We start from the raw sequence: 22863 nt of genomic DNA, 5'->3' as shown, positions 1-22863 counted from the left end.
TCCCAAACGCAGCTGCCGCTGGTGCCTGGTCCCCAGGGAACTCCGCCTCTTCGGGGGACTCTCCAACACCAGCAGCTGTGCGGATGACAGGCTCTTGGTGCTCCAGCTAGGATTCAGGGCTGTGCCTCTGAGGTGGGAGAGCCAAGTTCAGGACATTGGTCCACCAGAGACCTCCCAGCTCCATGTAATATTGAACGGCGAAAATCACCCAGAGATCTCCATCTCAACGCCAAGACCAGCTCCACTCAATGACCAGCAAGCTACAGTGCTGGACACACTATGCCAAACAACTAGCAAGACAAGAACACAACCACACCCATTAGCAGAGAGGCTGCCTAAAATCATAATAAGGTCACAGACACACCAAAACACACCACCAGACGTGGACCTGCCTACCAGAAAGACAACATCCAGCCTCATCCACCAGAACACAGGCACTAGTCCCCTCAACCAGGAAGCCTACATGACACACTGAACCAACCTTAGCCACTGGGGGCAGACACCAAAAACAACGGGAACTATGAATCTTCAGTCTGTGAGAAGGAGACCCCAAATACCATAAGTTAAGCAAAATGAGAAGACAAAGAAACACACAGCAGATGAAGGAGCAAGGTAAAAACCCACCAGACCAAACAAATGAAGAGGAAATAGGCAGTCTACCTGAAAAAAATTTCAGAATAATGATAGTAAACATGATTCAAAATCTTGGAAATAGGATGGAGAAAATACAAGAAATGGTTAACAAGGAGCTAGAAGAACTAAAGAGCAAACAAACAATCATGAAAAACACAATAAATGAAATTAAAAATTCTCTAGAAGGAATCAATAGCAGAATAACAGAAGCAGAAGAATGGATAAGTAACCTGGAAGATGAAATAGTGGAAATAACTACTGGAGAGCAGAATAAAGAAAAAAGAATGAAAAGAATCGAGGACAGTCTCAGAGACCTCTGGGACAACATTAAATGCACCAACATTCGAATTATAGGGGTCCCGGAAGAAGAAGAGAAAAAGAAATGGACTGAGAAAATATTTGAAGAGATGAGAGCTGAAAACTTCCCTAATATGGGTAAGGAAATAATTAATCAAGTCCAGGAAGAACAGAGAGTCCCATATAGGATAAATTCAAGGAGAAACATGCCAAGACACATGTTAATCAAGCTATCAAAAGTTAAATACAAAGAAAAAATATTAAAAGCAGAAAGGGAAAAACAACAAATATCATACAAGGGAATCCCCATAAAGTTAACAGCTGATCTTTCAGCAGAAACTCTGCAAGCCAGAAGGGAGTGGCAGGACATATTTAAAGTGATGAAAGGGAAAAAACTACAACCAAGTTTACTCTATCCAGCAAGAATCTCATTCAGATTTGATGGAGAAATTAAAAGTTTTACAGACAAGCAGAAGCTAAGAGAACTCAGCATCACCAAACCAGCTTTACAACAAATGCTAAAGGAACTTCTCTAGGCAGGAAACACAAGAGAAGGAAAAGACCTACAATAAGAAACCCAAAACAATTAAGAAAATGGTAATAGGAACATACATATCGACAATTACCTTAAAAGTAAATGGAATAAAGGCTCCAACCAAAGGACATAGATTGGCTGAATGGATAAAAAACAAGACCCATATATATGATGTCTACAAGAGACCCACTTCAGACCTAGAGACACATACAGACTGAAAGTGAGGGGATGGAAAAACATATTACATGCAAATGGAAACCAAAAGAAAGCTGGAGTAGCAATTCTCATATCAGACAAAATAGACTTTAAAATAAAGACTATTACAAGAGACAAAGAAGGGCACTACATAGTTATCAAGGGATCAATCCAAGAAGAAGATATAACAATTGTAAATATTTATGCACCCAACATAGGAGCACCTCAATACATAAGGCAAATGCTAACAGCCATAAAAGGGGAAATTGACAGTAACACAATCATAGTAGGGGACTTTAACACCCCACTTTCACCCATGGACAGATCATCCAAAATGGAAGTAAATAAGGAAACACAAGCTTTAAATGATACATTAAACAAGATGGACTTAATTGATATTTATAGGACATTCCATCCAAAACCAACAGAATACACATTTTTCTCTAGTGCTCATGGAAACATTCTCCAGGATAGATCATATCTTGGGTCACAAATCAAGCCTTGGTAAATTTAAGAAAATTGAAATTGTATCAAGTATCTTTTCTGACCCACAATGCTATGAGACTAGATATCAATGACAGGAAAAAAATCTGTAAAAAATACAAACACATGGAGGCTAAACAATACACTACTTAATAGCCAAGAGATGACTGAAGAATCAAAGAGGAAATCAAAAATACCTGGAAACAAATGACAATGAAAACACAACAACTGAAAACCTATGGGCTGCAATAAAGCAGTTCTAAGAGGTAAGTTTATAGCAATACAATCCTACCTTAAGAAACAAGAAACATCTCAAATAAGCCACCTAACCTTACACCTAAAGCAATTAGAGAAAGAAGAACAAAAAAACCCCAAAGTTAGCAGAAGGAAAGAAAACATAAAGATCAGATCAGAAATAAATGAAAAAGAAATGAAGGAAACAATAGCAAAGATAAATAAAACTAAAAGCCGGTTCTTTGAGAAGATAACCAAAATTGATAAACCATTACCAGACTCATCAAGAAAAAAAAGGGAGAAGACTCAAGTCAATAGAATTAGAAATGAAAAAGGGGAAGTAACAACTGACACTGCAGAAACACAAAGGATCATGAGAGATTACTAGAAGCAACTATATGCCAATAAAATGGACATGCTGGAAGAACTGGACAATTCTTATAAAGGTTTAACCTTCCAAGACTGAACCAGGAAGAAAGAGAAAATATCAACAGACCAATCACAAGCACTGAAATTGAAACTGTGACTAAAAATCTTCCAACAAACAAAAGCCCAGGACCAGATGGCTTCACAGGTGAATTCTATCAAACACTTAGAGAAGAGCTAACACCTATCCTTCTCAAACTCTTCCAAAATATAGCAGAAGGAGGAACACTCCCAAACTCATTCTACGAGGCCACCATCACACTGATACCAAAACCAGACAAAGATGTCACAAACAAAGAAAACTACAGACCAATATCACTGATGAACATAGATGCAAAAGTCCTCAACAAAATACTAGCAAACAGAATCCAACAGCACATTAAAAAGATCATACACCATGACCAAGTGAGGTTTATCCCAGGAATGCAAGGATTCTTTGATATACACAAATCAATCAATGTGATACGCCATATTAACAAATTGAAGGAGAAAACCATATGATCATCTCAATAGATGCAGAGAAAGCGTTGGACAAAATTCAACACCCATTTATAATAAAAACTCTCCAGAAAGTAGGCATAGAGGGAACTTACCTCAACATAATAAAGGCCATATATGACAAACCCACAGCCAACATCGTCCTCAATTGTGAAAAACTGAGACCTTTTCCATTAAGATCCGGAACAAGACAAGGTTGCCCACTCTCACTACTATTATTCAACATAGTTTTGGAAGTTTTAACCACAGCAATCAGAGAAGAAAAAGAAATAAAAGGAATCCAAACCAGAAAAGAAGAAGTAAAGCTGTCACTGTTTGCAGATGACATGATACTATACATAGAGAATCCTAAAGATGCCACCAGAAAACTACTAGAACTAATCAATGTATTTGGTGAAGTAGCAGGATACAAAATTAATGCACAGAAATCTCTTGCATTCCTATAAACTAATGATGAAGAATCTGAAAGTGAAATAAGAAAACACTCCCATTTACCATTGCAACATAGAGAATAAAATACCTAGGAATAAACCTGCCTAAGAGATGAAAGACCTGTATGCAGAAAATTATAAGACAGTGATGAAAGAAATTAAAGATGATACAAATAGATGGAAACCATGTTCTTGGATTGGAAGAGTCAACATTGTGAAAATCACCTATACACCCAAAGCAATCTACAGATTCAATGCAATCCCTATCAAACTCCCACTGGCAGTTTTCACAGAACTAGAACAACACATTTCACAATTTATATGGAAATACAAAAGACCCTGAATAGCCAATGCAATCTTGAGAAAGAAAAATGGAGCTGGAAGAATCAGGCTCCCTGACTTCAGACTATACTACAAAACTACAGTAATCAAAACAGTATGGTACTGGCACGAAAACAGAAATATAGATCAATGGAACAGGATAGAAAGCCCAGAGATAAACCCACCCACATGTGGTCACCCTATCTTTGATAAAGGAGGCAAGAATATACAGTGGAGAAAAGACAGTTCTTCAATAAGTGGTGCTGGGAAACTGGACAGCTACATTTATAAGAATGAAATTAGAACACTCCCTAACCACCATACACAAAAATAAACTTAAAATGGTTTAGAGACCTAAATGTAAGGCCAGACACTATCAAACTTTTAGAGGAAAACATAGGCAGAACACTCTATGACATAAATCACAGCAAGATCCTTTTTGACCCACCTCCTAGAGAAATGGAAATAAAAACAAAAATACACAAATGGGACCTAATGAAACTTAAAAGCTTTTGCACAGCAAAGGAAGACATAAGCAAGATGAAAAACACAACCCTCAGAATGGGAGAAAATATTTGCAAATGAAGCAACTGATACAGGATTGATCTCCAAAATTTACAAGCAGCTCATGCAGCTCAATATCAAAAAACAAACAACCCAATCCAAAAATGGGAAGAAGACCTAAATATACATTTCTCCTAAGAAGATATACAGATTTCCAACAAACACATGAAAGGATGTTCAACATCATTAATCATTAGAGAAATGCAATTCAAAACTACAATGCGATATCATCTCACACTGGTCAGAATAGCCATCACCAAAAAATCTACAAACAATAAATGCTGGAGAGGGCTGTGGAGAAAAGGGAACCCTCATACACTGTGGTAGGAATGTAAATGATAGAGCCACTATGGAGAAACAGGATGGAGGTTCCTTAAAAAACTAAAATAGAACTACCATACGACCCAGCAATCCCACTACTGGGCATATACCCTGAGAAAACCATAATTCAAAAAGAGTCATGTTCCACAAAGATCATTGCAGCTCTACTTACAGTAGCCAGGACATGGAAACAACCTAAGTGTCCATTAACAGTTGAATAGCTAAAGAAGATGTGGCACATATATACAATGGAATATTACTCAGCCATAAAAAGAAACGAAATTGAGTTATTTGTAGTGTGGTGGATGGACCTAGAGTCTGTCCTACAGAGTGAAGTGAGTCAGAAAGAGAAAAACTAATACTGTGTGCTAACACATATATATGGAATCTAAAAAAAAAAAAAATTCATGAAGAACCTAGGGGCAAGACGGGAATAAAGACGCAGACCTACTAGATTATGGACTTGAGGACACTGAGAGGGGGAAGGGTAAGCTGGGACCAAGTGAGAGAGTGGTAGTGTATATATGGACATATAAACAGTACCAAATGTAAAGTAGATAGCTAGTGGGAAGCAGTCGCATAGCACAGGGAGATCAGCTCCATGCTTTGTGACCAGCTTGACGGGTGGGAGGGTGGGAGATGCAAGAGGGAAGAGATATGGGGATATATGTGTATGTATAACTGATTCACTTTGCTATAAAGCAGAAACTAACACACCATTGTAAAGCAATTATACTCCAATAAAAGCGTTAAAAAAAAAAGGAGATATGGTGCATATACACAATGGAATACAACTCAGCCATAAAAAAGAATGAAATAATACCATTTGCAGCAATATGGATGCAACTAGAGATTATCATACTAAGTGACGTAAGTCAAACAGAGAAAGAGAAATACCGTATAATATCATTTATATGTGGAATCTAAAATATGATACAGATGAACCTATCTACAAAACAGAGACAGACTCACAGACATAGAGAACCAGACTTGTGGCTCTCCAAGGGGGAGGAGGAGTGGGGGAGGGGTGGACTGGGAGTTTGGGGTTAGTAGATGCAAACTATTATGTATAGAATGGATAAACAACAAGGTCCTACTGTACAGCACAGAGAACTACATCCAGAGATAAACCATAATGGAAAGGAATATAAAAAAGAATTCATATATAAATGAGTTACTTTGCTGTACAGCAGAAATTGTCACAACACTGTAAATCAACTGTGCTTCAATGAAAAAATAAATTTAAAAAAACTTAATTCTTTAAACTTTCTCAAGGCAGAGTTACAAAATAGGAGGCATTATCACACTTCTGATAATTACGTGCAGTCTAAGAGTTCAGTCATGGCTTCAGAGGCCGCGCTGGAAGATCACTAATGACAGAGACACTAATGTGTTTGGGTTACACTTAGCAATCTGGGTGTTTAATGCAGTTCAACCATTTGTTCCAGGTCACCAGAGGTTAACAAGCCAGTAGTGAGTATAAACATGACTGTGTTTCATTAGCTAAGCTCCCAGGTCGAAGAGCAAGGACTAAGCCCCATCAATAATCTTTACTTTTGTCTAGAAGCAAGAGGTATCTATTGGATAAAAACACTGATACTCACTGTTGTGTTTGAAGATCCTTATGGTTGCACCCGAGAGTCGGGCCCCAAGCACAAGAGATGCATGGTTTAACTCATCGCTTAAAATGAGGCATCCCTGGTAGAAAACAAGCACATGAAACATAGGCCAATAAATAAAATGAAGGGAAAACAACATGTGGGAACAGGAACTCACTTTAAGATCTATAACACAGATTCTCCAAAACCCTCTTTAATTTTAAAAGTCCAAGAGTTTAAACTGGTGTCTTCGTGGATAAAATCCTCTAGAGCAATTTGCTGATGGAGTTGGGGATCTGTTAAGGGTTAACACCTTTTTGAAACATTTGCAGATAGTTTTCAGCAGAGGAGGTCATCTAAGATCTTCGTTAAGCACCGAGTAGAGTCTAAAGGATTGATGGTTGGCAGGAAAGCTAACATGATTTTGGGTGGGTTGTGGATTTGCTGAGGCTTTTCAATCCCATGCTGGATTATTTGGAATGGTGTCGGGGCACTCTTACTGAAGGCAGGGATAATTTCTGCAAAACATTTCAAGCTCTTGTTTTCTGATTCTCATTCCTACTATATTAACATCCATGTAGACAGAGGCATCACTGCTTTACAGTTAAAAACTTTGCATCTGGAAAAGTATGGATGGCAATTCAGTCTGAGGCAAGGAGAGAAGGTCACTCTAATTACTGCTTATAATAAGTTACTGTTTGTAAACTTATTTTTCTTATTAATTTAAATATTTCTAAATTATGAATTGCTCAAGTAGACTCAAAATGCAGAGACACGCAAAAAAATTAAAAATAAAGACCTTTATTTTATGGCCACCCAGAATCTTAGAGTTCTCCCTTATATTTTAGAAATCTCACACATGATACACTTTTAAGTTTTTGAGGCCAAAGCCAGCAAAATTCTCACATCTCCATACCCCAGACATTGTGTGTGTATTTATAATTTTTTTTTGGTGGACATTTGAGAGTTACTTGTAAACCTCATGACACCTCACCCTGAAATTCTTTAGCACGTGTCTACTAGGAAAAAGGACATTCTCCTACACGATCACAATGCAATTATCACACCTTTGAAATAACATTAATACAATGCTATCATCTAATATACAGTTCAAATTCAAATTTTCCAACTGTCCTAAAAATGTCTTGATGCCTTTTACAGATGTTTCCTTTCCTATTTTTTTCAATGCAGAATCCAATCAAAGATCATATACTGCATTATATTAGTTGTCATGAGTCAGATTTTTAAAAACATAAATCTGATTATGGCACTTGCTTACTTAAAATGAAAAAAACAACTCTTCATTTTTCTCCAGGAGAATTCCCAACACTAGCATGATTTACACTATAAGGCTCTTTACAATTTGGTAACTGCCTTCACCTCTGGTCTCTTCTTCATCCACTCTCCTACATTCTAATTCTTCCAAACCTCAGTGCTTCACACATGCTGCTCACTCTTCCTTGTCTTAAGAAAATAACTTACTTATCTAAACAGATAAGTAACAGATTCTGTTCTCATGTCACCTACTTTGCACAAGCATCTCAGCCTTTCTCGAGAAGAGTTAGGGGACAACTCTTTTGTCCTTCCTCATTTATGGGCACCCCTTTTCTGTGGTATTTATTCTGTAACTTGGTGTGTTATTACTGCCATTAGAAACTACATGAATTTACAGGGCAAAGGTCTTGTTCATCTCTGTATACTCTGCAACTTGCCTTATATGAGAACACAGTAGATTCTCAATAAGTGACTTACTGAATGAATAAAGGGACAAATAACACAAGAAAAACGTTTTGTTAAAATAAATGCTTAATAAGCATTTGTTATGCTGAACGTGGTGACTCGGGGGCCTAAAAATTTAATTGATTTTGTAAAACTGTCACTGAAGAGGAAGCTTGACTCCCATCTAGGGCTGCAATTCTATAACCAGATATCATGATGAAGAGATTTGCTGGACTCAGCTGGTACTTAGACAGGCTGGGACCTGGGACCCGGGACCCTTTGCTGCAATGCTTGCACCTGGACAAACCTCTTCATCTCCTTGTGCAACAAAATACAAATAAACTATATGGGACTAAAATTAACTGTGTGCTTGTGCAGTTGGGGCAAATTATGGACAACAAGATTCAAAAAGACCAAAAAACCCAACTGCCACTTCTGAAGAGCCGGAAGCAAAAGCAGGGTACTGCATATGCCTCTTGCACACAACACCACCAAAGCGGTGGGCAAACCTCCTAAGCCACCCCTCTGGCCTTACGCTGGGACCTGCCCCTACCCTCACCCCATATGAGGAACTAGCTCGCTCCCCTCCTTGGGGGTGAGCTCCCCCGCTGCTGCAGCAGGGGCCCCAATAAAGCCTTGCCTGAATCTCTTGTCTGGCCTCTTATCAATTTCTATCAATTAAGGAGGCCAGGCATCCTGGTCGGTAACAGTACATGTATTCAAAAAGCTGAAGATCCAAGCCTAAGAAAAGAAACTTCTCAGTCATACATCTAACAAAGGACCTGCTCAGAGTTGTCTTAGGAATAACACAGCAGAAGACAATTATGTTAATAAATTCTCACCTTTCCAACGAGTGCTGGGATATTCATTGAGTTCGTTGCAAATCCCATCCCAAAGACCATAGCAGCTTCTACATTCAGGAACTTAGCTACAAGGTCCTCCAACTCTTTATGTTTATCCAAGGTTCCTGCTCATGAAATGATAGGATGGGTGAATCTCCTGTTCTCAACAAGTCCAAGATTGAAAACTCAAATTCCAGTGCTTACCCATTACCAAAAGACACATACAGGAGTGCACATAGCAGGTCTATTTGCCATAGGCCGAATCTAGAAACAACCCAAATAACTACACACTGTAGAATGGATCAATACATATACAGTAGAATTCAACACATCAGTGAGAAAAAACAAACTGATGTCCCACACAACAACATGGAAAATCTCACAAATATGTGGTCGAGAGAAAAAAGTCAGACATGTATACACTCATACTGTATGAATCCATTTATATGAAATTTACAAATAGACAAAACTAACCTGTAGTGTTAGAAGTCAGGAAAGTGGTTTCTTTTGTTGAGAGTGTGGAGAGAACTTTGAGATGCTCTGTTTTGTTTCTAGATCTGGGTGCTGGTTATGTGGGTATGTTTGTTTTGTGAAAATCCATTTTATACTTACGATTGGTGCACTTTTCTATATATATAATTTATAATGCAATAAAATTTATAAAAAATACCACAGTTCCTCTTTCTTTCTACCTTACATCCCATGAATAATTAATTAAATTCTAACTCCCTCAGAGGGTTCCCGACACTCAAATGCAAACAGAGCTCATGACTTCCATACGTGCATTGAGCTATAATGCTTATTGAACCTTTGGAATGTGCTAGATTTCAAAGCCCACTATTTAGGTTATCTCATTTAATTTTAAGGGCCCAATAATGCAGGTATTATTACTTTACAGATAAGAAAACTGAAGTGGGAAGAGGTCACAGATAAAAAGCAACAGAGATACTCAAGTCTAACCCCAAAGTTGATATTTTTAAGACTCTACTACCTTTAAATGCTTACTCGCTGACCCCTTCTTATAAATAATTCCTCATGCCTTACTGAGAGTAAATACTAATGCTTCCCATAGTCTTGTTTGCCATCACTCTAACTTCTAGATCTATACTGTCCAATATGGTAGGCACCAACTACATATGGTTAGTGCAATAGAGGAACTGAGTTTTACATTTTATTTAATTTTAGTTATTTTTTTCCATTAAACACAACTTTACTGTTTTGGTAGGATTATTTCCCACTTATTTCACTTTAACCAGTGAAAATTTGGTGTCTGAATTGACATGTACTGTAAGGGTAAAATACCCACCATTTTTTGAAGAGAGAACAAAAACAATAAAAATAATATAGTATAGTTCATTAATATTTCACTTATTGATTACATGTTTAAATGACAATACTTGGGATATATTGGATCACATAAAATGTATTATGAAATTGTTCACCTGATTTTTTAAAACTTTTTAAAATGTGGCTACTAGAACATTTTAAATTACATGTGTCTTGCATTATATTTTTATTGGTCTAGATGATACACTTAACAGAATAGAAAAAATGTACAGGTGGACAGGAATTTTCATCCATCCATATGCAGATTTAACTCAGAGTTAAGTTAGAGGAATGTTGTTAGCATATTCAGGACTATTATAAACAAGCTTCTATTAATCTAAAGATTAACATATATTACTACAAAGCGGGATATCAGAATTTTATTTAAATTGGTAAATTAGCTTGCTTATTGAGCTAAAATGGTGAGGAGTTGAACTTTAGAAGGCATTGCATGGTGATTGAAGTTTTATTTTGCATTTAACATAAAAGAGAACATGAGATGGCCCATCTTTGCCCTTCCCCTCTTCTCACGCTGCTGGCTGGTGGCCTTTTTCTCAAATCAGAATTCATATATGCTCCAAACTGTCAGAAAACATAGTAAAACAAACATTCTAGCAGAGTCAATTGTACTCAAGATTTGGGGGTGGGGAATGTTAGAAATTTAAATTGTAATTTAAAACTTTATTATCCAAGATACACTGTAGTGTGAAAAGAGAAACTGAAATTTAAAGATAAAACGTGGGCACATAATCTTTTGTCAGATTTGTTTTTACCCAGTAGAGACTTCATTCCAAAGGGAACACCTCCAAGAACAGGTAGTGAAAAGTCCTCCGGCCTGGCCGTGAGGAGAGCTGGCTCTGACCCCAGCTCTTCCACTAAACAGCTGGGTGGCCTCTGGCTGCCCCTCCCGGCAGTTTCTGGAGAGATTGGGAGAGGTGCTGTTTTAGGCATCTTTGACCTTGGGAGTGGTCTTTCCTCCACCTAGAATGGTCTTCTGGCCATTCCTAGTCACTCTTTGAGATCCACCTAACATGGCCTCTTTTCTCGGATGCAGTCTCAGCTTCCCCAGGCAAACTTGGTCATTTTTCTCCTCTGAGGTCGCATGAGCCTCATCACATAATGATTACAGCACTTAGTAAGTTTCACTGGGGATGTTCATGGGGCCATCTTCTTTATTACAGAAAGAGCCCTTGGAGTGCAGACACTGGCACTCCTATTGCAGTACTGACACGTAGTAGGTGCTGGCTGAGTTGCATTCTGTCTTTTGATGGAGAAGGATGCCAAGACTGAGGCTAGAGGAGGGGATGGCACAGGGCAAAAGGTCAGGAAATCATGCGATGCCAGAGCAACAAGGTGACCAGGCAGTGAGCACCAGCTTGGAAACATGGATACCTGAAGAAGGTCTCCAGCAAGGATGGAGGGTGCCCAAACTTTGTTAACTTGGTAACTTTCCCCCTGAGCCTTTCCTGCTCAGATGTCAGGGGACAGCTCTGTCCTGGCCCAGTCACCCAGAAGTGCATGAGTAGACGTTCACGATGAATCTGAGTGATGTCTTCCTCCACCAACATCTTCCCCAAATCTGCCATTCCAAGGCCTTATCTATAACAGTTACATCACTAAAAGTCCTCAGGATAATACAGGATGTCTTGTAAATGATTAAACTTCCAACCAACTGATTAGACATGGGTGTGTCTAAGAACAGCCTGAGGAATCCCCCCTCTATGAGGTCTTTTTCATTATCTTGACTTAAGGAGAGGGAGAAGAGGGGGGGGAACAGGTGACCAGATTTGGTCTCCAGAAACCAGCCTTCTTCTGGATTTCCAGTGGTCAGGTGGTTAGTAAAGTAATTTTCAAATATATCAGTTTCTACAAATGGATGTCTCACAGCTGGGTTACGAGTTATCAGTGGTTTTGCGTCTAGGGGCTTACCTTCAATTTGTAGAAAAGAATAGTTCCCACTTCCAAACCCCATGATCATGGAGTTTCTCTGTTTAGTGTTCATAGCTCAGATTTCATCAACAGATTTGAGAGATTCCCAGGATGGCTGGACATTTTCTACTCTAAGAAGCCATGCCTTGCAACGTTAGACTGGGCTGGTCTGGGATGGGGTGGGGTTTTTAAGGAAGAATAGATAATATGTCTCTTTCATATTAATGGACTGCTGCTTTCTGCCTCCTCTTCCTCAAATTCAAGAAATAAAAATGTAGGAATTAACACAACATTGTAAATTAACTATACTTCAATAAAAAATATCAAAACTGAAAAAATATGTATAATTGAATCACTTCGCTGTACAGCAGAAATTAACACAATGTTGTAAATCAACTATACTTCAATAAAAAATATTAAAAATGAAGAAAAAGGAAATGAAAATGTAGGAGGACCTTGGGGAAACAAAACTGTCACTAGAAACTTAACTAGCTTGTTTCCACCAACATTCAAGCCATACCCTGATTGAATGGAGATGCCTGAGTCCTGTCAAGTTTGCCCTTGGTGGTCTGAGTACTTGAGGAATTCTAGAAATCATATTCAACATTTTGTTGTTGACATATAACTGTGGGCCTTTTTTTTTAAATCTCAAGAAAGCAGAGCTATAGTTCTAACTGAAGGTACAGATATATCCACAATAATCTTTATTTCTCAGTGACTTTTGTTTTTTTCTTTAGTCTCTGAAAGTCACATATAGGCTGGTGAGAATGGATCTCCAAATTTCAGTGTTGTGCATATATTGACACTTGTTCTTATCCTGAAGGTTTATTTATCCAGTGGATACTGAAAATCTGCTTTGTGAATAAAAGAATAAATACAAGCTGGGTGTATCCTCTTGCCAGATCTCTCAGCAGTTTTTCACATGCCAAGCACAGGGTATGCCACCATCAGTCAAATCAATAAAAATCAGACTCAGGAAAAAGTAGCAATATTATGTTTATGAACTCTACATTTCAGCTGACTTTTTAATGATATCGGCCTTCACATTGACACTGATTAATAGTAAAGGATGTAGGTGTTATTAACAAGCCTGTTTCACAACCACCTCTTCTTCCTGTGTAGCACATGTGAAGACCAATTTCCAAACTGTGACAGTAGTCTCTTTTCGTCCAGAATATCCTGTTTGTTGATTGTTCCTTAGATGTGACCTAGGAGTAGGTGGTCGTTTATTGTGGCAACATGCCAGCCATCTGGCTGTTCCTGCTGTGCTATGGCTCTCAGCCCACTTCTAAGCCACTTTGCTTGAACTGGTGATTCCTGCATTAAAATCAGCATCAACCTTTCTGCCTAAAGGAGTCCACCTTTCAGCTCTTCACCCCAAAGCACTTAGAATACCCTTTTCTTTTGCTTATTCCGCTTGTGTACAGTCTGGTAGGGGTTACAGAGCTACTAAGCCTCTTGAGTACCTTTGTTTTCCTGTGAAACATTCAGAGAAAAGTCTTGAAGCCAGATGGGTTGTCTGAAATGGGTCTAGAACACACTGTCACACTGAGCAGAGGCCACCACTGCTGGGTCAAGAGACCACCCATCCTGATGAAGTTCAGTAAAACAGCAGAAACAATTTTTATCTGCCCAACTTCCCTGGCCTTTATTTTTAGCAAACCACTTGCCATCTCTTGGCAGATTAAAACGTTAATAGATAATTAGAATCCGATGCAAACAAAAACCTTGAGGCGTGGATATGTAATTATGATGAGCTTTCCTGTCACAAATCATCTTGATAAGAGAAGAATTTTTAAGTGGACCAAATGATGACCTCTACCTCATCTCTGACCACATACTCAATAGAGTCATGTTTCACCCTTCTTTTTTTTCTTTAACATTTTGTTTTGATGTAATTTTTGACCTACTAAAAAGTTGCAATAATAGTACCAAGAATCCCCAAATACTTTTCATCCAGATTCCCCATATGTTACCATTTTAGTACATTTCATTAAATATCATTCTCTCTATGTGTGTGTGTATATATATATATATATATATATATACACGTGTGTGTGTGTATATATATACACACACGTGTGTGTATATAATTATATATAATATATACAATTATATGAAATTTTTTGCTGAACTATTTAATAAATTGCGATCGTGATGCCCCCTCTTCTCTTAAATATTTCACTCTATATTTCCTAGAAACAGGGCACTCTCTTATGTAACACCAGTACTATTATCATTGATATAATACTATTATCTACTGTACAGAGCTAATTCACGTTTGAGTCTCTCACTTTAAAAACCCACCTATGGGGCTTCCCTGGTGGCGCAGTGATTGAGAATCTGCCTGCTAATGCAGGGGACACGGGTTCGAGCCCTGGTCTGGGAAGATCCCACATGCCGCGGAGCAACTAGGCCTGTGAGCCACAACTACTGAGCCTGTGTGTCTGGAGCCTGTGCTCCGCAGCAAGAGAGGCTGCAATAGTGAGAGGCCTGTGCACTGCGATGAAGAGTGGCCCCTGCTTGCCACAACTAGAGAAAGCCCTCGCACAGAAATGAAGACCCAATACAGCCAAAAATAAATTAAAAAAAAAAAAAAAAGTAACAAATGTTCAAGTACAAAAAACCCACCTCTGGAAACAAAGATAGAAGAAGGAGGGGGAATGAAGCAACTTATAATGAGGGTCCACTTATGTATATTTAATCATTACACCTCCACACACTCTATAATATAGGCATCCTGGTCCTTAACAGTGAGGAAATAAAATAGATGCAGAAGTGAAGCCACTTACCCAAAGGAGATAGAGCTAATAAGTGCAGGCCACCTACTTAACAATGTGACAAGCTACCCTGCTGAAACATGTCAAGCTTTATCTCAATTAATTGTCATACAAATTTTTGAAGTTGGTACTGCTGTTATCTCCTTTTATAGATAAGGACACCGAAGCCTGAGAGTTTAGTTCACTTGCCCAAGGTCATGCAGTTAGTAAGTCTAGAGCCAAGGTTCAGATTCAGCATGTGTGACTCTAGAGAGATGACTCTTTCCTTTCCTCAGAACACTCTTCTGGGTTGGTTTTTGTTTTGGCTGCGTTGGGTCTTCATTGCTGCATGCTTCTGTAGTTGCGGCGAGCTGGGGCTACTCTTTGTTGTGGTGCGCAGGCTTCTCATTGCGGTGGCTTCTCTTGCTGCGGAGCGCGGGCTCTAGGGTGCATGGGCCTGTTATTGGGCCGCGCTGGCTCAGTAGTTGTGGCTTGTGGGCTCTAGAGCGCAGACTCAGTAGTTGTGGCGCACGAGCTTTGTTGCTCCACGGCATGTGGTATCTTCCCTGACCAGGGATCGAACCTGTGTCTCCTGCTTTGACAGGCAGATTCTTAACCACTGCGCCACGAAGGAAGTTCCCCACTCTTTCGGTTTTACCCGAATCTGTGTTTTCTGAATTACAACTCTTAAGACACAAAATAAAGCTCTTTGTTCTTGGCAGCCTTGAAACTAATTATTGTTTGATATTACCAGTGGTTAAAGGATATACACAGGTACTGATGTCTATGAAAGTTAATCTATATCCTTAGTATATTTGGATGTAACAGGATTTTTAGTCTAAATGAAGTAAAGGAGGGCTTCCCGTGTCGCAGTGGTTGAGAGTCCGCCTGCCGATGCAGGGGACACGGGTTCGTGCCCCGGTCTGGGAGGATCCCACATGCCGCGGAGCGACTAGACCCGTGAGCCATGGCCGCTGAGCCTGTGCGTCTGGAGCCTGTGCTCCGCAAAGGGAGAGGCCACAACAGCGAGAGGCCCGCGTACCGCAAAAAAAAAAAAAAAAAAAAAAAATCTCTAATCTTCATGTATCTTATGGTTTTTTTCTAGGTGAAGGGAAGTGGTAGATGATCTACGTATTCTGGAAGTCTGTGAGTTTCAACTTTTTTCGATCATCCCAGGTGTTACCCTGCTGGCAAGTATTATACTTATGTAAAATCACTGGTATATCTTGTTAAGTTGTTATGTTTGCTTGGCTTTGTTGAACCTACAGGGCCACATTCTTCACTTGCAGAAATAGCTCTGCTAGTTGAAATTTGGCTGTGCTGTAATTTCTATCACTCTCAAGAGAAGGGCAATTACCTTGTCAGAATTATAACAGGTATCAGGAAATTGCCAAAAGGCTTTCAGAAACCAAGATACACTTTCATTTTCCTCCTCCCAAACTATTCCCCTGAGGGTCCACCTTCCTTTACAAATATTCTTAAAGGAAAATAAAAAGGCTTGAGAGAAATGCAATGAAATCTCATTGATCAGAATTTACAACAATTTAGTCTGAAAGGAGCTGGCACTGTCTATGAATAAAGGTTTTGCTGTGTAAATTAAGAAGGTAATACTAATTGAGATGGAGACCTTTATAGCCTATTTAACTGAATCCACTGCCTTAAAGCATATTTATAGCATTGATTTGCATAAAATCCTGTTAATTAAAATTGCTTTTTTAAAAAAAGGAAGCAAGATCTCTACTTGGTAGCAATTTCTTAGAAACTGCGATTTCCATAGGAATTTGAAGCTGATATTTATTTGAAATATGTTTTAAGATACACATTTTGCAAATTGAGGCTGGCCCCTTCTTCAATATTTAGGTCAGCAAGGTTGCACATTCCTGGAATCTAGGTACAAAGGTTTGAGAAAGAAACCCAAGAAGAGTCTAAGTACTCTGAATGAAACAGTAGCAGAGAACCTGTCAGGTAGAGAAAGAGGGAGACACACTGTCTAACGGCTAAGAACAATGATCTCCAACTGAGAAATAGCAATTTCAGGAAATTTGTACATAACTAACATGAAAATCACATCCGAAACCTGAGAATGGAAAATAATATCCTATTATATCCAGTTTCATTGATTCCTAAGTGTTCCTAAGTGTGTTCTTTCTGACGTTTTTAAGATGAAAATATTTCAAGCCTACTTCTTGAAATTGCAACTATAATTTGAAAGAAGGTTCTCAACTAGGCAGTTTTTAGGTAGACGTACTAATCAGGTTTTCCTGTGATGAATCAAGCACAAGGCTTTCCTACTCAAAGGAAAAATGTCTCCACGTAGAAGTGATCTTTCATTGACACAGAATTAGTCTTCTGGCATCCCATGAGCTTGTTTTCTTAGAAGTGAACTTCTGACTAACAGTTGCTAGGTGAAACTGTGGCAGCACTTAGAGAGCATATAGATTTAGATAATGTACTGTTACTAGACATCCACTTTTAACCATCCAGTGCTTAGGGAAAGAAGGACCAAGAAGCTACACTTCCTTGTTGACCAAAAGCAGAGAAGAGGGCAGAAAGTGAAGGAAGAAATTTCTACATATTGAGGTATAGAGAAATCATTCCGGCTTATATATGATTTAACAAACTTTATGCTAACTAGAACAATCTGTCTCTGGCCTGTCAAACATGCATTGTACATCTGATTTAACCATTTAGAAAAAGAATGCATTAAAAAAAAAAAAATGGAGTAACTGTGGTTCAGGCATCTAAAATGGAGCCAGGCAGCTATTGTGGATGTGGTTTCAGACGTGTTCCCGCATCACTGAGACTTGAATTTTCTGAACTTTATCAAACTCAAGGACACCACCAACCATCCTCAAAACAATATCAGCTAAGAGCGGCCAGCTGCAAACTTATGGTCTCATGGTCTGCCCTTGTAACTATGCAACCATTTCAGACCTCAATCAATCCTTACTTAAAAACACCCTTACCTCTTGCCAGTTCTAGTTATAATTCTTGATAAAAACTCATGTAACTAACTGGAACCTTGCAGTTTTTGCCTTTATAAGCCTCCCGCATTTCATAGTCTGGAGGGATACAATTCTAGTGCTTCTTGAATTTGCGTCTCCCAGGCTGGCTATAGTCCTCAGTTCGGCTGGAATAAAACTCTTTTCTATTCCTGCTATTAGATTGTTTATTGATTCTTTCCATCAACAAACAGAAACAAAAGCTTCTCTCTAGTTCGCCTGAGTTTATCCTTTCCTAAATATGGAAATCTGGACCAGTAATGTGTGTCAGAATAGACTCAGAGATAAAAATCAAATTGCTTCACTGATTTCTGGGTGTATCTTACCTACTTTCCAGTTTTTATTTATAAGCTCCATCCCCCAGGTATATGTGGTATTCATTCCACACAAGGTGAAAGACCATTGCATTTTGGAAAATCTTTGAAAACTTGGTTAAGAAAGTCAGCCATGCTAGATAGTTTCCCGTGGTTCCCAAAGTGTGGTCCCCAGAGCAGCAGCATCAATATCACCTTGGAATTTGTTAGAAATGCAAAATTCCAGACTGACTGCATCAGGAACTCTGTAGGTGGGCCCAACAATCTGTTTTTCCAAGCCCTGCAGGTGATTCTAATGTGAGCTAAAGTTTGAAAACCACTGGTTGAAGGTAAAAAATCCACATAACCTGCAGCAGAAACCCTCCAGTACACTGAAAATATCTGGTCAGTCTGATTCAGTGGTAATGTCTTAGAAGTACTATAACTATTTTCATAAGACTGTGCCCTCATCTTAGGCTCCTGGTGACTTTTAGGGAAATAATTAAACCAAAAAATGTGAGGTCATTGTGGAAAAAATAGAAAATACTACACAATAAAATATAACCATCTTTATCAATACAGATATTCATGTAAAATATATTTTGAAAAGTGGACTCATAATATACATACTGCTCTTGTTTTAGTCTCTTAACAATGTATTTTCTTTTTTTATTGAAGTATAGTTGATTTACAATGTTGTGTTAATTTCTGCTGTACAGCAAAATGATTCAGTTATACATATACATATACATTCTTTTTCATATTCTTTTCCATTATGGTTTATCACAGGCTATTGAATATAGTTCCCTGTGCTATACAGTAAGACCCTATTGTTTATCCATTCTATATATAATAGTTTGCATCTGCTAATCCCAAACTCCTGCTCCTTCCCTCCCCCACCTCCCCTCCCCCTTGGCAACCACAAGTCTGTTCTCTATGTCTGTGAGTCTGTTTTTGTTTCGTATATAAGTTCATTAACAATGTATTTTCCATTTTACAGAAGAGAAAATTGAAGACTAGGAAGGCATATATAATAGTTTGTCTCAGGCCCTAGCTAGTTAAAAGTAAGGACTAGGATTTGAATCCCAGCAGCCTCATCCCAGAGCCTTTGCTCTAAATCATGGTGCTGAGCAGCTACATTATAACTTTGTATGGCTAAATAATATTATGTTAAACAGATCTACCAAGCATATTCAATCACCTTCCTTGCTGGAAATGCCTCATTTCCCCAATTTTTCTATTATCAAATACAATGCAATGATTATTCTCGATCATACATCATTGAATACTTACTCAAACTTTTCAAAGCAAAATTTCTCAAAATGGAATTGCTGAGTTAAATGGCTTGCAGTTGATACATTTTCAAATTGCCCTGCAATTTACTCTGTCAATAGTATATAAAGGTGCCCTTTTCTTCACTCCTTTGAAACTTTGGGATATTATTTTCTATCTTTTGCCAATTAGGTGAAAATGGTAACTCTGTGTCTTAATAATTTTTTGATTATTTAAGGGGCAGAGTATTTTCCACAAGCTCATTGCCCATTTATATTTATTTATTTTTCTTAATTGTCCATTCATGTACTGGATCTACTTTTAAAAGTAAAACTTTCATTTAAACTAGAACATACATAGAAAATGGGAAACAAATTGTACATATGGAGCTCTATGAAGTTTCATACAGTGAACTCACATAACTGTATCAAGGTTAAAAAAAAAACAGTATGAACAGCTTTGCCCCCTTTGGTCACCATCCACCTCCCCCAAAGGTAACGTATGCATTCTAGACAGGGGTGATATTGCTTTCAAAGAGGTGAAAATTGGTTTTTGGAGGGGGAATATCTTACTCTATTTATGTGTAAAGCAGTGATATCCATGTACTACATAAACAAATATATAGTGTATCTGTGGTATTCAAGTATCATGAGAGGAAGTGATAATGAAAAAAAAAAGGTTGAGGGACATCACACTATCCTACTCTGTAGTTTTGCCCGTTTTGAACTTGGTCAAAATCTTGGCCCACTTCTTAAACTGGGATGTTCTTTTCCTTTTGATTTGTAAGCGTCTTTACACGTTAAGAATATTAACATTTTGTTAAATACATGTGAATAATTTTTTCTAATTTTGTTCTTTGACTTTTAACTTTGTTGACGTTGTTGGTTTTTGTTTGTTTGTTTTGTTTTGTACAGCAGTTTAAAATTTTCATTTTGTTGGATCTTTTCCCTCCATGTTTCTGGGAGAGCTTTCTCTGGTTCCCTGGAGTGTGAGTACACAGTAGACTACTGTCTGAATCAGGCTTGTGAAATCTGAAGGGCAAACAGCTGTGGTTACTGGTTGGGTTGGGAGCAAGCTGTCTCTCCTAACAGGGAAAGTGCCTGTTTTCCATGGACCTGAGTGGCCTGTGTTTCAAGGAGTGAGCCTGAACATCATTTAAAATGCATCCCTGCCATGTAAGAGGGCATCTTGCCAGGTGAGGTGAGTCTTGTTGGAAGGACTGGAGGTCATTATGGATTGTAGAATGGAGGGGTGATCAGAAGTGACAAGCTAGAGAAGAGGCTGCTGTGGTCTGAATTTTGTGTCCCCCCAAAATTCATATATTGAAAACCTAATGTCCTAAACGATGGCATTTGGAGGTGGGGTTTTGGGGAGGTGATTAGGTCTTGAGGATGGAGCCTTCATAAATAGGATTAGTGCCCTTACAAAAGAGGCCCAAAGAGCTAGCCCACCCCTTCTGCCATGGGAGGACACATACAAGGAGAAGTCTGTAACACAGAAGAGGCCCTGCTTGACCATGCTAGCTTCCTGATCTTGGACTTTCAGCCTCCAGTAAGGTGAGGAATACACTTCTGTTGTTTATAAGCCACTCAGTCTGTGGTATTTTGTTATATCAGCCCAAATGGACTAAGACACAAGCATTGCTCACATAAAGGGAGATGTAGTCTGATATTTCTAGGAGGGCCTTTACCAAGGAACACACACAAGTGCATCTTGTATTTGAATTGTCTGAGTAGTTTTATTCTGTTCATTTGTTCATTCATTCATCCATTTAGTCATTCACTCAGTTTCAATTTTATTTATATAGTTATTTCTGGCAGTGATTGCTTTTGTTTTTGCATTGCAATTGCAAATGCATTTGCAATTTACCTAAGTGTAACTTACCTAGATACAATGCGTGAGATAGGAATCTGGCTTATTTCCTTATGTGATCAGCCAGTTATCACAAAACTAATTGTGATATAATTGATCCTCTTCTAGCTGATTTGAAATGTTGTTCTTTTTATATACAGATGAGTGGACCAAACTGTCTCTAGACTTTCGGTTGAGACCTCCCACCACCCATCTTTTCTATTAATGTCACTGGATTGTGTTCAATTTACGTATTCATTTTAAGGAAGATTTGATCGAATTGTAATACTGAGCCATTCCCTTCTAGGATACTGGTGTCTCTCTCTGTTTCTTTCAAGTATTATTTTAGGTCTTTTATAAAAATCTTAGTTTTCTTCAAATAGGTTCTAAACGTTTTGTAATGAGGTGGATGGACCTAGAGTCTGTCATACAGAGTGAAGTAAGTCAGAAAGAGAAAGACAAATACCATATGCTAACACATATATATGGAATTTAAGAAAAAATATGTCATGAAGAACCTAGGGGTAAGACAGGAATAAAGACACAGATCTATAGAGAATGGACTTGAGGATATGGGGAGGGGGAAGGGTAAGCTGTGACAAAGTGAGAGAGTGGCATGGACATATATACACTACCAAACATAAAATAGATAGCTAGTGGGAAGCAGCCACATAGCACAGGGAGATCAGCTCGGTGCTTTGTGACCACCTAGAGGGGTGGGATAGGGAGGGTAGGAGGGAGGGAGACATAAGAGGGAAGAGATATGGGAACATATGTATATGTATAACTGATTCACTTTGTTATAAAGCAGAAACTAACACACCATTGTAAAGCAATTATACTCCAGTAAAGATGTAAAAACAAAAACAAAAACCAAAACCCAACATTTTCAAAATAAGCTTATTTCCTAGGTCTGTGCCATTTTCCCTCATATTTACTACTAATATTATTTTCCCCAGTATATCCTCTTATTGATTGTTGATTATAGACTTTCTGAATTTTAAAAATTAGTGGTTTTTGAATGTAGCTCTTTATTGAATTCTTTATTAAATGTTTATTATTTCTAATAAATTTTTGATAGTTTAATATGTAAAATGGAAGAAAATGGACTAAAACTCTGTCCCTCCTACTCAGCAGCCCCTCATCTCTACAGTGGCCTCAAGAGCAGCCCCTTCTGAGGAACACTTCACTACTCACAGATCATGGTTTAAAAAATAGAGAAAGGAACAACCAGATCATTTACAAATAATGGTTAGATCACCTCTTCTTTTATTGCACATATATTTCTTACTTTGTCACATGGTAGTTATTCAATAAATATTTATTGATGTAAG

The 22863-nt window shown here is 38.3% G+C and overlaps 1 protein-coding gene across 3 annotated transcripts in view; it reads right to left on the bottom strand.

Annotated features, from left to right (window-relative positions):
• SPTLC3 (serine palmitoyltransferase long chain base subunit 3) overlaps positions 1-22863 on the bottom strand; it is a 125840-nt gene that overhangs the window by 67868 nt on the left and 35109 nt on the right. For all 3 annotated transcript variants that reach the window (XM_032603781.1, XM_032603783.1, XM_032603782.1), the window contains 2 exons: positions 9098-9222; positions 6543-6636 (listed from right to left, as the gene is read on the bottom strand). In XM_032603781.1, coding sequence (XP_032459672.1) covers positions 6543-6636; positions 9098-9222 — 219 coding nt within the window. The remainder of the gene's footprint in view (positions 1-6542; positions 6637-9097; positions 9223-22863) is intronic.

Source organism: Phocoena sinus, chromosome 15 (genome assembly GCF_008692025.1).
Source record: "Phocoena sinus isolate mPhoSin1 chromosome 15, mPhoSin1.pri, whole genome shotgun sequence".
Classification (NCBI taxonomy): Eukaryota; Metazoa; Chordata; class Mammalia; order Artiodactyla; family Phocoenidae; genus Phocoena; species Phocoena sinus.
Note: the sequence above shows the minus strand (reverse complement) of the source record. Positions and strands in the feature narration are given on the sequence as shown.